The 17,364-nt window shown below is 43.3% G+C and overlaps 1 protein-coding gene across 1 annotated transcript; it reads right to left on the reverse strand.

Annotated features, from left to right (window-relative positions):
* Positions 1 to 3,540: 3,540 nt before the first annotated feature.
* On the reverse strand, positions 3,541 to 16,357 carry PURB (purine rich element binding protein B). Its single transcript, XM_034964049.4, has one exon. It carries the CDS (start codon positions 12,608 to 12,610, stop codon positions 11,672 to 11,674), a length of 939 nt encoding a protein of 312 aa, XP_034819940.1. The 5' UTR covers positions 12,611 to 16,357; the 3' UTR covers positions 3,541 to 11,671.
* Positions 16,358 to 17,364: the final 1,007 nt, after the last annotated feature.

Raw genomic sequence — 17,364 nt, forward strand, 5'->3', positions numbered from 1 at the left:
AAAAGAAAAGAAATGGCCACCAACTATAAGGGGTACTGAGTAAATGAGGCAAAGGATAGGATGATTTTGAGAGTGTGAGGACAGTGTAGGGTTGCGTGGAGGAATTCCTGGTACAGTCCTGCATGTGAGAAGGTGGGGAAGTGTGTGTGAGGGTTGAGTCTAGGGCAATCTCTGTGTTACCCACAGGCTTGAGAGACTTAGTCCATTCTCTCCAACCTCTGTTCTACAAACTACCAGTGGATTTGTTGTGTCATCTCAGACACACAGTATAGGAGTAAGAAGTTTGTCCTTTCTATAACAACATGGTGTCAGATAAGAGAGCTAATTTAGATGTATGTTTGCTGTTGTCATTAACTAGTTTGGAGACATTAATTAGGTCCACTGAGGGGTCTACATAAGGTACCATGGATGTCTAAGATAAGTTAAACATCTGTCTTGTGTAGGGAGTATTTCCTTTTCTTTTAAATTTCAACGGGGCTGTCTCTTGTAAGGAGCAAATGTCTGGGTCAGGAACAATGTTGCAAATCAAATTATCTATTGCTTGAATGGAGGCCTGGTTAGTAGCTAGGGAGACTAGTTCTTCCTAAAAGCTTTCTCTTCTTTCTCCCGACCCACTAAACTATAAGTCCCATATGAACGACAACCGTATCCTCTACCCTAGTACAATACCTAGAATATAGCAGCTACCCAATAATTAACTGAATGAATTTACAAACGATCTGAGCTAAGAATTGTTATTAAAAGATTTTGGGGCTGGACGTGGTGGCTTACGCCTGTAATCCCAGCACTTTGGGAGGCTAAGGCAGGTGGATCACGAGGTCAGGAGTTCAAGACCAGCCTGGCCAACTTGGTGAAACTCAGTCTCTACTAAAAAGAAAAAGAAAAAATTAGCTGGGCATGGTGGCGGGCGCCTGTAATCCCAGCTACTCAGGAGGCTGAGGCAGAAAATTGCTTGAACCCAGGAGGTGGAGGTTGCAGTGAGCTGAGATCACGCCACTACACTCCAGCCTGGGTGACAGAGTGAGACTATGTCTCAAAAAAAAAAAAAAAAAAAAAAAAGATTTTGGTACTGAAGGTACTTGCCCAAAATCACACTGTTAGTTTAGAACAGAGTCAGGGATAGTCATGACATGAAAAAATACAAAAACTATAAAGGTAATAGCCCTGTTCCTGCAGGCATTTGCTCTAATGCAGCTCTTCAGGCTGTAGCCTGGCTGCATCTATTGTTTAAACTTGTACAGTAACAAACTTCACATGAATCTGAAAAATTCAAACCATCTACAGGGTTTCTAGTGAACCAAACCCAGCCTCAGCAGCACTACCGCAGACTAACTCATCAGGGCAAATACTTCCTGAGACCTCTGTCAGTTGGCAACTAAGCTAATTCTTTCCATAACTTTTGTTGATTTCTGCAGTTAGTCCCCAAGCATGGTCCTCAAATCAGCAGGATCAGCATCATCTGGGAACTTGTTAGAAATGCAACTTAAGACTGGGCACGGTAGCTCACGCCTATAATCCCAGCACTTTGGGAGGCTGAGGCGGGTGGATCACCTGAGGTCAGGAGTTTGGGACCAGCCTGGCCAACATGGAGAAACCCTGTCTCTACTAAAAATACAAAAATTAGCTGGGCACAGTGGCACGTGCCTGTAATCCCAGCTACTCGGGAGGCTGAGGCAGGAGAATCACTTGAACCTGGGAGGTGGAGGTTGCAGTGAGCCGAGATCGTGCCATTGCACTCCAGCCTGGGCAACAAGAGTGAAACTCTGTCTCAAGGGGGGGGGGGGAAAGAAATGCAACTTAAGTTCCCTCTAGAACTGCTAAATCAGAAACTCAGTAATCCATGTTTTAACCAGCCCTCTAAGTGACTCTGATGCATGCTAAGGGTTCCTCTGTGCTAGTAAAACCCCAGATTTTCCCAGGGAGGGACTACTAATATCAATACTCAAGGATTCCATTTACAAACTTTTCTCAAGATGAGTTATTTTAGAGGTTTAAGTGGTAATTTAGGCACAGTGGTTGGGAGGTGAAAGCCATACATTCAGGGAATGTTCTGCTATACTCTTTTGTTTTCCTCTGGCAGAGATTCCCAACCCTTTTCCCTTCTTTATATCTTAAAATCCCACAGGCCACTGGTTTCACCCCTGACTGTAGGCTAGAATCACCTTGGGGAACTCAAAAAGGCAAAGCATTACCAAAAAACTCCATGTCTGTGTCTCAAAGATTGATTCCGTTGGTCTATGGTGGTGCCTGGGCATCAGTATTCAAAGCTTTCCAGGTGGTTCTGCAGCCAGCATTGAGAACCACTTAAGAGATTGTAGAAGTGGACAATCACAGGAAAGTTATGTATGTTGTGTGTTGGGGGGGCTGGGGGCGGTGTGGGCATTTCGTAGCAGGAGCTTCTAATATAAAGAAAATATACGAGAACTAAAGGATTAAGCTATCTATACATAAAAAACCATCCCTCATTTTCAGAAAGGCACTATTTACTTATTAGTCTAGTTAGTGGTTCTCAGGAGTGTGATCCAGAATCCCCTAGGGTTGCCCGAGACTCAGGAGCCCAAGAGGTCAAAACTATGTTCATAAGAACATTCGCATTTTCCACTTTCATTCTCTCATAAATTTACAGTGGAGTTTTCCAGAGGCTATGACATTATAATGTAATTGCTCTGATAGCTGATGGAATGTGTGCTTGTTATTTTTGTCTGGAAAATGTTTCAGCTTCTTGGCCGGCGCAGTGGCTCACGCCTGTAATCCCAACACTTTGGGAGGCTGAGATGGGTAGATCACGAGGTCAGGAGATTAAGACCATCTTGGCCAACATGGTAATACCCTGTCTCTACTGAAATACAAAAAATTAGCCGGGCGTGGTGGCACGTGCCCGTAATCACAACTACTTGGGAGGCTGAGGCAGGGGAATTGCTTGAACCCAGGAGGCGGAGGTTACAGTGAGCTGAGATTGCGCTGCTGTACTCCAGCCTGGCAACAGAGCAAGACTCCGTCTCAAAAAAAAAAAAAAAAAAAAAGTTTCAGCTTCTAAAACGGTATCTACGGATAAAGCCCAGAAAGATAAAACCTCCTTGGGGATATTCAGTAAATTTAATTGTAAAGGGGTTCCTGAGACCAACCTGGCCAGGATAAATGGACACAATTCAGTTTTTTTCTTAAACATTAGGGCAAGAAAAGGCTGCCCTAATTTACCTCCTAAGCAATTACAATGTTGATAAACAATGAATGAAGACTTAGCAGTTTCTTTCAAGCCATTGTAAATGATGGAAGAAATTAAGGGAACCAAGTGGCTGTCTAGGTTACCAACCAAAGCATAAAATTAATTTACAGTTTTGATTTACTCCACAAATTGCTTACTAGAAAAGGGTTACGGCAACCCAGAAGTTCTAGAACAGGCTATAGTTCAGATGAAATGTGCAATGACTTAAGTCATTTTAAGTGGGAACTCCTGATTCCATACCCATTCGTGAGCCCCAACAGATGGGATTTCCCTCCCCTATCACCACATAATTACTTAGAGACACAAGCACAAGATTATCATTCACTTTTCTGTATACTTTATTTGTTACAAACATACAATTTTTTTTAAATATAGACTGTAAAACTCCATTTGCAAAAGTCTATTGTAAGGAGTGCACACCAGCAGGAAGGATTCTTACATTTTTTTCTCTGTGAGTTTTTCTGTCAGTTTTGCTAGTTAGTGGTAAATACGGGACCCGCCATTTTTACAGACCAGTCTGAAGCTTCTGACTGTATTCACATTGCTCTTTTGAAGCAGCCCTGCTCCTCTCAAAATTGATCAGAATCTGAGCTTCAACCTACAGGCAGTGAGATCAACAGCCCGTCTGGACTCTGCTTTTGAACAGTTTTCAGGAAGTGTGATTTCTGAATGGGTACTGCACTTCACAGATTTGTTTGAATTGCCCATGCAGCTCTATGTTTGTTAAAGTGCATTCTTCTTTAAAAAATAAGAGGAATAATCTTTACTCTTTAACCAAGGTACTTAAAAAAATGAACTTTTTGGTCTCTCAGCAGATATTCCCAAATTGATCCTATCACTACAAATTTTAGTGTTTTATTTACAGACATTTATAGGGTTACAGGTGGAGGGGACCTTAAAAAATTAAAGGTGCAGCTTCTCTTGAAGCAGAAATCAGTTCTACAAATTCATACACAGGAATACACACTTGGTTTACAATGCATAAGCATGTGGGTATTTACACAGAGATTGAAGACATCCCCAAAAAACACATTTTAAAGTAATTTCCAACCTAAACTCTAATTGTACATCTAGATCAGGAAGCTGTCTCCTGCTATCAAGATTTGGTTTTAATTCATTCAAATTATTTCTGTAGATTCTCTACTGGCAGGACATCAGTCCCAGCTTTGGAGTGAATAGTCTAAGGAAGCCACTGGTAGATACTATGATTGGCAGTGAAGATTCCTATAGAATGGAAAGTATGTTATCTGGAAACAGAAGACAAATGAATTTTAAAAATGATCTTGGAAAAACATCTGGATGGAGGCCCAAAATAATAAATCCCTACTATAATTGTTTTAGAACTTCAAAAAAAGAAGTCCAGATACACTGACGATCTTAGTTACTATTCAAATATTGGTAAGTCATTGAAAAATAACTCAGATTTACTTGTCTACCGAAACGTGCAAAACCATGGACTCTTTATAAGTATGTCCCATACTGACTTAAAGCCAGTTTCTAGACTTTTTGGTCAACCTACTGACTTTTAGAAATTCAGAGAGTAGGCTAGGCGTGATGGCTCATGCCTGTAATTCCAGCATTTTGGGAAGCTGAGGCGGGCAGATCACTTGAGGTCAGGAGTTCGAGACCAGCCTGGCCAACATGGTGAAACCCCGTCTCTACTAAAAATACAAAAAATTAGCTGGGCATGGTGGCACATGCTTGTAATCCCAGCTACTTGGGAGGCTGAGGCAGGAGAATCGCTTGAGCCCGGGAGGCAAAGGTTGCAGTGAGCTGAGATCAAGCCACTACACTCACTCCAGCCTGGATGATAAAAGCGAAACTCCGTCTCAAAAAAAAAAAAAAAAAAAAAAAAAAAAAGAATCCAGAGAGCTTTTGTACACAGGGATGACACATGTGGGCTGGAACAAGGGTTTATGTCTAATATCTTATCAGTTCAAAATGAAACTCCCAAATTCCTACAACACAAATGTGTTTAGTGATATAATCCAGTTCTTCAGTTCTCTTGGGACTCTCCCTGCAGTTATGTCTCTGAAAAAGGAATTTTACAAGAGAATAAACAAACCACTCACCATCCTATTTCTAAATATAAAGATTCTTCCAACCAGCCTGATCTTGCAACTCAGAGTTAAGCCTGGGGACGAAATATTTGGCTTTAAGAAATAAGAGATGGCCTAAATGGATACTTTGGAAAAAGTTAGCTATTGAAGTGTTAAGGTAAGGGGGAAAAAAGGACAAACTCATGCCTTCGGCAATATCCATCCTAGTGGACACTGAATAGGGCTATTGCTTTCTTTCCAATACTCTGGGCCCACATTTCATCATACTAAAAAGACATAATTAGTTTTCTTACCCATGTCAATGGATATTAGATATAACACAAGGAAAATGAAATTTGCTTCTAGACTCAAAATCTGTTGACACTTAAAGTATAATTATACTTTTTTATTAAACTGTTAGAATCATCTATGGAGAAAAATGAGTTTTAGCTTCCAATAAAGCTCTGCTCTTATTAGAAATCATATTGAGCAGTGAAACTACCAATATGGCAGTTGCTATTCTATTGTTTTAACATGACTCTACCTATCCCAATTGGAATGTCTAATTCAAGAGACATGAGTTAGATTTTCAAATTAAATGATTGTGAATAGAGGTGATTACATTGATGGCATATTCCCTATTTCTTTAGGAAATATAAAATACATTCATAAAGGCCTTACTTGGATCAGGGGTACAGATATCAATTGGGAATCTCTAAGGTAATAAGTTTTCTTGATGCGATTTTATTATTTTTTCATTTTCCAAATCTAATTTTCAGTACTGATAATTGGACAATTTTCAAGTAAGAGTCTGTTAAATCCGTCAGTAATAAAACTGAGTTTTAAGACTGAGGGCTGGGAAAGGAGACTTTAAATAGCAAAGTCAAACATATCAAAAGAACTCATTATTCAAGAGTCCAGCTATCTGCTGAAACTTCTGGGGGGCTAATACTTGAAAATTAAGGACTTTGTTTTTTCTAAGTTAAAAATGGGGGAAATGAAGTTATAATCTGCCATTTCCACCTTACATTTCGAATTTATTTATTTTTTGAGACGGAGTCTTGTTCTGTTACCCAGGCTGGAGTGCAATGGCGCGATCTTGGCTCACTGCAACCTCCGCCTCCTGGGTTCATGCCATTCTCCTGCCTCAGCCTCCCAAGTAGCTGGGACTACAGGCATGCACCACCATGCCCGGCTAATTTTAGTATTTTTAGTAGAGACGGGGTTTCACCATGTTGTCCAGGCTGACCTGAACTGATCCGCCCACCTCAGCCTCCCAGAGTGCTGGGATTACAGGCGTGAGCCACCACGCCCGGCCGCATTTGGAATCTCAAATGGAGCATATGACACATACTTTATTCTTTTTTGTCTATATTTTCTTAAGGTAAATGTGTTTTTTTTTTTTTCTTTTTTCTTTTCTACAAACTATCTCCCGCCCTCCCCAGCCCCACCCACACACCCATTATCCAGTATACTGAATGGGAGTTGTAACTCTTTAGGAAGACAGCTAATTGATTTACAGTACTCTAAAACCAACCCTGAAAACTGATAATCTCATTCACTTACTATAACTTCAGTGCTGTAGTTGACAGAAAAGAAAAAGTTACCTTAAGGCTCAAGGGAAAGTAACTTATTAAATTGTGAATGCAGCATTATTTACTCTCCCATCCATTGGAAACTAGCAAAATGCATTCTGGATCAATAATACAAACCTTCTAACATTAGCAAAGATTTCTACTCTTCTTACACAGAGTTAGAACAATATTCATAAGCAATTATCTAAGGGAGCCTGAGAAACTATGATCCACATCACACAAAGATTTCATGTATTTCATGATCAAAAAGTGCTTTATCTTTGAGAAATGTCAGGGTTACAATGGAAATATACAATGTAAAGTCACTTGATATTTTTTCAAGTGAAGTACAAAGTAGAAAAGGAGCAAAAAGATGGAGGCTCTGCTCTCTGAACAGGCCTTATTCATGTGACTTTTAGGGTGTACGAAATTAAAGTTGTTTTAAGAATTAAAAATAGTGGGACTTTACACCACTATATTCTAAAACCTGAGATTGGACATCAAAACAGTCAACTTTGTTATTCATCAGAGCAATTCTGATACTTCCTAAAAATATAAGATAACTCAACTGAATTAACTCCAGGGTCAAAAACATTAACTTTCCCCAATCAAAAAGGAGACCGATCACTAACATTATACCAAGAGTGCTGCAGAAAGACAAACTCTCAGCAAATGAGTCATTTCTACATAAGCAAAAAAGTCACTTTTCTCCTTCCCTTTCTCACTGATCAAGGCCACACTATTTTCAAATGAATATCTACTGAGAGATCAGTTGTGCATTGGATAAAGTACCATAATTGGGTTAAAAATGAAAACAAAATTTACAGTGAAGAATACTTATGTGCATGGCTTACACACTCCAGCTTCTCAATTTCATCCACCTCAAGAGCAAGATAGATGCAAAGTCACCTTGTGTAGATTACATTCTACACCCCTGTAAAGCCAGTTAAGGTCACATTTAACAAAGCATCTTCAGCAACTACAGTGCCTGAAGTGTGCAGCCGTTTACAGACCACTCAATATGAGGGCATTATTATAACCAGCCTCTTTTGCCCACAACCCTGCATTTTCAGATAAGACAGGATATTTGTTTTGTTTTGAGAAAACTGAAGCTTGAATCTCTTAAAAGACCTGCAATTTACTGCAAAGTAATCCAGAGGTAACAAAGGAAGCAGGAGGTTAACGGCTGCCTGCACCAAAAGCCTCTCAATCATTTTGCAGTAAATAATTATGGAAAGTGATGTGACAAGTAGCCATGTGTGTATCACAGCTACAGTCATGTATACCACGTATATGCCTCCGATAGTTACATAGGGTGTTTGGGTTTTTGGTTTGGTTTTCACTTTGATTTTTGGTGCCATACAGATTTATATTTTGTTCTGTGCAGCATATGCACTGAAAAACTTGCTGCTGTTCCACTTGCTGAAATGATAAGGACAACAGAAACCAAAACCAAAACATAGAAGGAAGAGTAGTAGGATCTCTTCACAGATTTTTATTCTTTTGATTCTGTTCCTAAAATTTGGCTTTTCACCTTTGTAACTATGGTAGTTTGGGAAACAAACCTTCTAACAATTATATGAAAAGAAGTTTTAGTTTCCTACTTCTCAGGAATATGACTATTTTGATTAGCTGGGATGTTTGCCAAGCTTAAAAAAAAAGGCTCAAAATCATTCATAGCAACAACTGAAAAAACAAAAAAAATTGGTTGTTTCCCATGTCTGTACAATGCCATTATCTGACTGGAATTAACAAAGACCATTTCCTTTAATAAGCTATTAATAATATTTACGAATGAATCTGTGTTTTGCAGGTTTCTATTGTCCCTAGTGACTGGAGTGAAGATCAGTGAAATGCTACAATTAATCCACAGCCTTCTGCAATCTTCCTGCAGTGGGAAGAGAGGCCATGAACCATCCCTTGCAGGAGAAACAAACCTTAGAGATTGGTTAAGACTTAAAAACCCACCACTATGACATTACCACTTAATCTTACATAGGCAGGTCAAAATTTTAATATAAATTACTTTTGCCAACACATAGCTTATGCATTCTTTGCTCCTTTTTTTGGAGGATTTTCAAATTGATATCTAAAGATTTACATATGATATATTACTGTTACATGGTCTAATGACTAAGAAAATTTCTCTGGTAACCAAAGCTGATGCCATATATGGTAGTGTTCTTGGCATATACTCTATATGCCTCAGACCACTTCCACATTCTTTCTATTCAGCTAATTATAGCTTAGTAGCCACTGGTGAAGGATTGTGAAGACCCTGTCATTTCTACAGAATAGAAAGGCAAGGCTAGTTACTGCAATTCAGCCAAACAAAAAGAAAAAAGAATAAACCAACCCCTTGAAAAGGAGAGGTACTGCACCTTTGCAAAATTGAACTGGCTCACTGCAGCTGAGCAACAGAACCACCACTGAAGCAAGAAAACAAGTTGGTCTATACAAGAATTGTACATGGTTTGAAAATGAAAAAGTTACAGCAATCAACTAATAGCTGCAACTTAAATTTTCATTGCTGCCTCAGAGTTGAAACTTAAATAGTTTCTGCAAACCTAATGCTAGCTTCTCAGCTCCTTTACTAAAACTATTTAGGAATTTGTTCTCCGCAGCAAAGAAATAGACACTCAAAACACGTAGGTAAATACAGCAGGACATTATTGAAAAACAGCTGCCTTGTAGTACAAAATACAGTACAAGTATACGGATGTCATTAAAACATCAAAAATACTATTGCTCCCATACAATTTAGGAAACATTCTTTGCAACGGAGAAAAATTTAAAAGAAAAGCTTTAAAAAAATCTGTTTAAAAATTCTACTGTGGATGATGAGAGTAGAGAAATAGTCTGAAAAGGGCACCAATGTTTGTGGCTCTTCCACTTTTTAATCTAAGATCAACAATATTCTGCATCATAATCTATTTTTTTAAAAAAGCCTAATTTTATGTACACAATTATTTCCCGCCCTCTCAGCCACAAATACATGAAAACCTTTTTGTATATTACTCATTTCCCAATAAATACAAAAAGATTGTATAGATTGAATAATACCAAAATAAGATAATAAAAAGGATATGCAATAAATTAAAAAGGCAGCTCAAATAAGGGGCAGGCATGCAGTTTAAAAAAAATACTAAGATTGTGGAGGTGGGGTTACTTGCCTCCTGGTTGAGAAGGTGTCACACAAAGAATACCTGAAAACTTTGGAAAGAACGTTAGCTCCCATTCAATTCAAAGTTACCTAGGTCTATGACATTTCTAGGAATACCTTTTGATGGGGTGGGATTAACTTGATTAGTAAAAATCATTTCTACTGAAAATCCATTTAAAATATAGAAGAGGCGATCCTTGAAAACCCCAACTTTTATTCTTGAAAGACAGCTGGATTAACTGGCAAAAGCCAGTTTGTTGAAATTTCAAGATGGTATAAAAATGCTTCCAGGATATAGTCAGCATATTCACGTTCACTTCAGTTCCATTCACAGATGGATTTCAGCTTCCACCGGGTGCACTGCTTGAATCACTCATCCATCATTTGCCAACTCTGATTGTGAGGTACTGATACAATGGATCAAGTTCTTAAAAATTTTAAAAGAATAAATGATGCTGGAATTCTGGACCTGAGGATCTTTAGTATTTGAACAAATCCACAGATTAAACTGAAGGTAAATTAAGACTTCAGTTTTGGTTATTTCCAACTTTTCCGTGAGGATGTATATCCATTAAAGCTCAGGCTTATAGCCACACTGTTACTTTTGTAGGTAATCTTCAAGTTTTATGGTTTAAAATCCAGCCAACCAGTGGCTGTAACAGCCGAATTAGCCATAATTCACTGGCTCACACAGTGGAGATCTGGCTCTCATTCATACCAAAGCATTTCTTGGTAATGACCTCCATATTTAGAGATCAGGGGAACAACTTTAGTGAGCAGCAACCAATCCACTCAAACAGTCTGCCTTGTGCTTTATGCCTGACTTTTTCTTGTGCCTACCTCAGCAACCCCCAATGTAAAACTGCTTTTATCTTTGAAAATTTTTTGTCAACTTTGAAACTATTTTAGTAACGGATTCTACTCCAAGCATTGCTATCTGAATCCACTGGCATCCTGGAAAACAATTCTGCGAAGAAAAGACATTTGCCTTGGTCCAGGTTCCATGCAAAACCATTTTTTTAAAAAAATGGATCCAATTTGGTTCTGTATTCTTAGATGGCTTCTTGAAATCTTATCTTTAACCTGTTCATGATTATCCCAAGTTGCATTTCTTTTCGTGAACCTGAACCCTCAGAACTGGGTAATTGTAAAGGCCTCTCTTCTCAAGGATTCCATGAAGACCTAGATCCAAAATGCTGATTTCAATGGAGGTGAAGGGATAGACACCGCAACAGTGAGGCCTAGAGAGATCTTTTATGCCAGATTACCCAGGTGCAACCTAAATGCAACTGTTATCAATGGTCTGGGTAACTTGGACATGTTTCTTGCCCTGGATGTGCAAGGATCTATTCCCTCCAGGGATTATCCTGATGGGTTTACGAACCTCAGTTGAGAAACAACAGAAGCTGAGACAATTTTACGCAGGTGAGGAGATGCTGTTTTCCTCTTTGCAGGTTGCTGTCAGTTCCTTGGAACTGGACTGCTTTTCTCAAGTTGTCCGTCACTGTTCTCTTACGATTATTTCTCTTAACTGTGTTACGTTTTGTTTTTTCCCTCTGCGGCCTCCCTTGCTCCCTCTCCACTAGCTCACTGGGGATGAGCAGGAAAGGGAATTCTCTAGCCAAGGGGATGGTGGTTGGGTGGAGGCCTGTAGGGGAAGCTGCCCGTTTCAATCCTCATCCACCTCCTCACCCTCTGACTCTTCGCCGCCGCCGCTGCCCCCACCACGTCGCTCATAAAGCTTATCCCTCTGTCGTTCCTGGATTTCTTTCATCTCATCCGCATACCGGCAAAAGGCGCCCCCGAACTTGCCCCAGGCTTTGAAGGGCACGGTGATGGCATTGCGGTAGGACGGCTTCACCTCGCTCACTCGCAGAAACACCCCGTATTTGTTGCAGCCCACATCGAAGAAAAAGCGCTTGGAGTCCACGGTGATGGAGGTGCCCTCCGGGAGCTCTCCATACAGGCCGCCCCCTGGGCCCCCGGCGCCGCCTCCCGGGCCGCCTGCCAGCTCGTCGTCCTCGCCTCCGTAGTCGTCTATGAGCTTCGCCAGCGCGTCGCGGAACTCGATGAGGCCCTGCGCAGGCAGCGCGATGGTCTGGCCGCTCTGCAAGCCGCCGGGCCCGGGGCCCGCGCCGAAGCCGCCACCGCCGCGGTTGACCGTTTGGCGGATGCGCAGGAAGCGGCCGCGCTGGTTCTCCTTGAGGTCCAGGTAGTACTTGCGGTTCTCACGCACCAAGAATTCGCTCTTGAGCGCGCGCCGCGGCCCGCCGCCCTCCTCGGCGCCCGCCGCCAGCTGCTCGGGGCTGCTAGGGCCCAGCTGCGCGTAGTGTTCTATGAAGTCGCCCAGCGAGTCGCGGAACTCGGCGGCCACCGCCATGGACAGCGTGAGGCGGCTCTTGGAACCGCCCGCGCCCACCTCGGCGATCTTGAGGAAGCGGCCCTTGGCGTTCTGCTTCACATCTAAGTAGAAGCGCTTGTTCTGGATGTCCAGCCGCTTCGAGGCCAGCTCCTGCGTCTCTTGCTCGCCGCCGCCGCGGGACGCGGGCTGGAACCCGCCCGGCCCACCGCCGCCGCCGCGCTCGCTGCCGCTGTCGCCGTCCGCCATCTTCTAGGCCGCCGCCTCGCCGCCACCGCCCGCCGCGCTCGCGCCCCCGCCCTCCGCCCTGCGGCTCGCGCTCCGGGGCCCCCCAGCCTCGCCCGCCCGGCTCGCTCACGCGCTCCCGCCGCTCATCGCCGGCCGCCGCCGCCCCCCCATCGCCTCCGCGCCCCGCCCCCGCGACTTCCGTGCAGCCGTAGCCACTTCCGGCGCGCGTTTCCCGTGAAGTCACTCCGTCCCGCCCTCCGCGGCCTCGCGGCCGGAAGCGCCGCGGCGGCGTGGCGCAGAGGGGTGACGTCAGGGGCCGCGCCGGGCGGGCGGCAAGCTGAGAGTAGGCTAGTGTTACTGCTCGGTTTCTAGGCCTGGGGACTTGCCAGCCTTAGCGTGACTCAGCCGCCCGCTCCGTCTGTCTACGCGCCTCTTCCCGTGACACTTTTACTTTAGACTCCGGTGTCGTCTACTTCCCTCCTTCTCGCTTCCGGGGCGTTAGCTGAGCATACTCAGGCCCCAGCCTGCCCGCGCTGGTTGTGTGCTGGGAACAGAGTTCCAGTCTATACACTGGCGACCGGGGGGAGGGAGATCCTTTGGAGCACTCGGAAGCGGGTTCTGACCAGCCTGTGGGGTTCCCTAGAGGAGGCATGAGCTGACTCTGAAGGGCAGACTGCAGTTGGCCTGGCAACTCTGGAGAAGAGCCACCCGGCATAGGAGACGGCAGTGCAGAGGCACCAAGGGCCTGATGCTGGGAGCTCAGAGCAGCTGGGGGTGTGTATGCCTGAAGAATGGTCGTAGATGACACGGGAGGGTGGATTAGATCAAGGAAAGCCATTTGCAGTGCGGGAGAGTTAGTGCCTACCCAAGAGTCTGGAGCCACCGTATGTGATCAGGTTCACATTTTGGAAAGATCACTTTGGGAACAATATAGAAAGAAGATGATTTAGGATGAGGTTAGATTTGGGATCCAGAGATCAGTTAACTGTCCCCACAGTTAGCCATATTAAAGTGGTTAAGGGAATTGACTGCCAATCTTTAGTTTCTTTATCAATAAAATGAATAATTCCTATGAGGTCTTTTTGTTGTAAGCATTGAGGTGTAACAAGAGGCAGAATTGGAATAGTGTTAAAAAGTGTAGGCTCTGCAACTGCTCTGGGTTTGAATCTGTGACCTTGACCAGTTACTTGATTTTCCAAAGCCAAAATGTCCTCATCCTTAATTTTTTTTTTTTTTTTTTGAGTCTTGCTCTGTCACCCAGGCTGGAGTGCAGTGGCGTGATTTTAGCTCATTACACCCTCCACCTCCCGGGTTCAAGCAATTCTCCTACCTCAGCCTCCTGAGTAGCTGGGATTACAGGCAACCGCCACCACACCCGACTAATTTTTGTGTTTTTAGTAGAGATGGGGTTCCACAATGTTGGCCAGGCTGGTCTTGAACTCCTGACCTCAGGTGATCTGCCCGCCTCAGCCTCCCAAAGTGCTGGGATTACAGATGTGAGCCACCACACCCAGCCTAAATGTAGTTATTCATAGATAGTGAATCCAACAATGGACTTGTAAAGAACACAAATAATAAGATAACCCAATATAAAAGGCGAAAGATTTTAACAGACACTTCGTCAAAAAAGCCAGTAAGCACATGAAACAGTGCTCAACATTATTCATCATTAGGGAAATATAAATTAAAGTCAGAATGAAATACCAACTAGAATGGCTAAAATTAAAAAATGTGACATCAAGTGTTGAGAAGGATGTGAAGAAACTGGAACTCATACATTGCTAGTAAGGATATAAAATGGTATAAATGCTTTGGGAAACAGTTTGGCAGTTTCGTATATACCTTTCATAAAATAAGACCCAACATTTCCACTTTTTTTTTTTTTTTTTTGAGCAGTCTTGCTCTGTTGCCCAGGTTGGAGTGCAGTGGAACAATCTTGGCTCACTGCAACCTCTGCCTCCTGGGTTCAAGCAATTCTCCTGCTTCAGCCTCCTGAGTAGCTGGGACTATAGCCATACCCAGCTCATTTTTTGTATTTTAGTAGAGATAGGGTTTCACCGTGTTGCTCAGGCCGGTCTCGAACACCTGAGCTCAGGCAATCCACCCACCTCGGCCTCCCAAAGTGCTAGGATTACAGGCGTGACCCACCGCAGCCAGCCTCCACATCTAGGTATTTACCCGAGGGAAGTGAAAGTATGATCACACAGTTTGTATGACCCCATTTATATAAAAGTATATGAAAGAGGAAGGTGTGTGTGTATGTGTGTGTGTGTGTGTCAGAGAGCAAATCAGTAGTTGCCTGGGCCTGAATATGGAGGGACAGATTGGAAAGGGTAATACAAGGAAACTTTTAAGGGTGATGTATTCTGTGTCTTGTTTATGGTAGTGATTTCACAGATTTGCCAAAACTCATTCAAGTGTAGTTTATTGTAGAGAAATTAGACCCCAATAAAGTAGTTATTATTATTTTGAAAAGACAGGAATCAAAGAGGATGTTGGGGACAACTGCACTAAAAAAAAAAAATACCTTGTAGGGTTGTTGGGCAGTAATCCTTGAAACATGTTTAGCTTAATGCCTGAATTACAGTGAGTGCTCAATAAATGTGAACTCGGGTGCATCCACATGGGTCAGTAGTAATTAGGTGTGGGAGCTGCCAGCAGGTAGGGTGGATTTGACATCAGTTTCCTAGAAGAAGGAGAGTTCAGAGGAAGATACCAAATTTTGGGTCGTGAACAATTCAATCCTTGGAGAGGATTGAGACATTAAAATCCCTAAGGAAGGAATGCAATGTCAGGCATCACTTGACCTTTGTGAAAGATGTCCACCCAGCTCCTTCTCTGGTTTCTTGCTAACCAACTTTCTGATTTCTCCTCTCTAATGCAACTTCCCTACATAGAGGACGCCAACATTCAGTTCATGAAAAGGACTCTCTATCTCTCTGTTCATTTCTTTTTTTTTTTTGAGACAGAGTCTCACTCTGTCACCAGGCTGGAGTGCAGTGGCATGATCTCAGCTTACTGCAACCTCTGTCTCCCGGGTTCAATGGATTCTCCTGCCTCAGCCTCCTGAGTAGCTGGAACTACAGGCATGCGACCACCGTGCCCAGCTAATTTTTGTAGTTTTAGTAGAGACAGGGTTTCACCATGTTGGCCAGGATGGTCTTGATCTCTTGACCTCGTGATCCGCCCACCTTGGCCTCCCAAAGTGCTGGGATTATAGGCATGAGCCACTGCGCCCAGCCCCCTCTGTTCATTTCTTTCTTTCTTTCTTTCTTTTTTTTTGAGAGTCTTGCTCTGTCGCTCAGGCTGGAGTGCAGTGGTGTGATCTTGGCTCATTGCAAGCCACGTTTCCCGGGTTCATGCCATTCTCTTGCCTCAGCCTTCCGAGTAGGTGGGACTGCAGGCGCCTGCCACCACGCCCGGCTAATTTTTTTGTGTTTTTAGTAGAGATGGGGTTTCACTGTGTTAGCCAGGATGGTCTAGATCTCCTGACCTTGTGATCTGCCTGCCTCGGCCTCCCAAAGTGCTGGGATTACAGGCATGAGCCACCGCGCCCGGACCCCTCTGTTCATTTCTTATCAGTTTGATTTTAACCAGTCAAATTCTATTTAATGAGTCAGATATATTGCTTGTTTCTTTTGAAATTTCATTCTTTGCTTTAAGCCTAGGATCTTCTCCCCTTTCAGATATTCGGTAGTCATGTTTTTGAACACTTTTAGAAGCTTTTTATGGTTTTATTTTTTATATATGTGGTTTTACTATATATTTACATTTTACGTTTAACTATCTGAAATATATTTTGGTGTATAGTATGAGTGAAGAATTTAAAAAATTTCCTCCAAATGACTAACCAATTGTTCCAGTACTATTTATTGAATAATCCTTTAGGGATGGATCTCAACAGGTGGAGACAGGGGTAGATTATTTTGGGCAGAGGGAACATATGTCCCCAGATGGTGAGAAGTTCAGTTTGGATAGAGCCCAGCATCTATGAGGAGTGAGTGGTGAACAATGGATCTGGAAGGTAGTTAGACTGGGTCCTACTGGGGAGGCCTTTGACTTGTAGGCAGGGAGCTTGGGCTAGATTGAAGAGTCAAGGGGGAGCCACTTGACTGTGCGAACAGAAGTGTAACACCTCGAGCTCTGTGCTTCAAGGAAGTGATCCATAGTAGAGGATAGCATGGGTGGGTTAGGGTGGGACCTAGGATGGGCTCTTAGTTGGAGGCAATGACTGTGTTGCAGACAAGAGCCAGCAAGGATTGGGTGCAGCTGGTGGCAGTGCTGGTGGGAGGGGAGGGAGCATGTGGGGCCTTTGGCTCAGGATTCGAAAACTAAATGTGGGGCATGAGAGAAGGAGAGGAGGATGATTTTTTTTTCTTTTTTTTCGGAGGCAAGGTCTTGTTATGTTGCCCAGGCTTGTCTTGAACTTTTAGGCTCAAGTAATCCTCCTACCTCAGCTTCCCAAGTAGCTGGGATTACAGGCACACACCACTGCACCCAGTTGGAGGATTATTATTATTATTTAGACAGAGTCTTGCTGTGTCGCCCAGGCTGGAGTGCAGTGGCACGATCTCCGCTCACTGCAACCTCCGCCTCCCAGGTTCAAGTGATTCGCCTCCCTTAGCCTCTCAAGTGGCTGGGACTACAGGCGCCAGCCACCATGCCTGGCTAATTTTATTTTGTATTTTTAGTAGAGATGGGGTTTCACTATGTTGGCCAGGCTGGTCTTGAACTCCTCACCTCATGATCTGCCTGCCTCGGCCTCCCAAAGTGCT

This window comes from Pan paniscus, chromosome 6, assembly GCF_029289425.2.
Source record: "Pan paniscus chromosome 6, NHGRI_mPanPan1-v2.0_pri, whole genome shotgun sequence".
Taxonomy (NCBI): domain Eukaryota; kingdom Metazoa; phylum Chordata; class Mammalia; order Primates; family Hominidae; genus Pan; species Pan paniscus.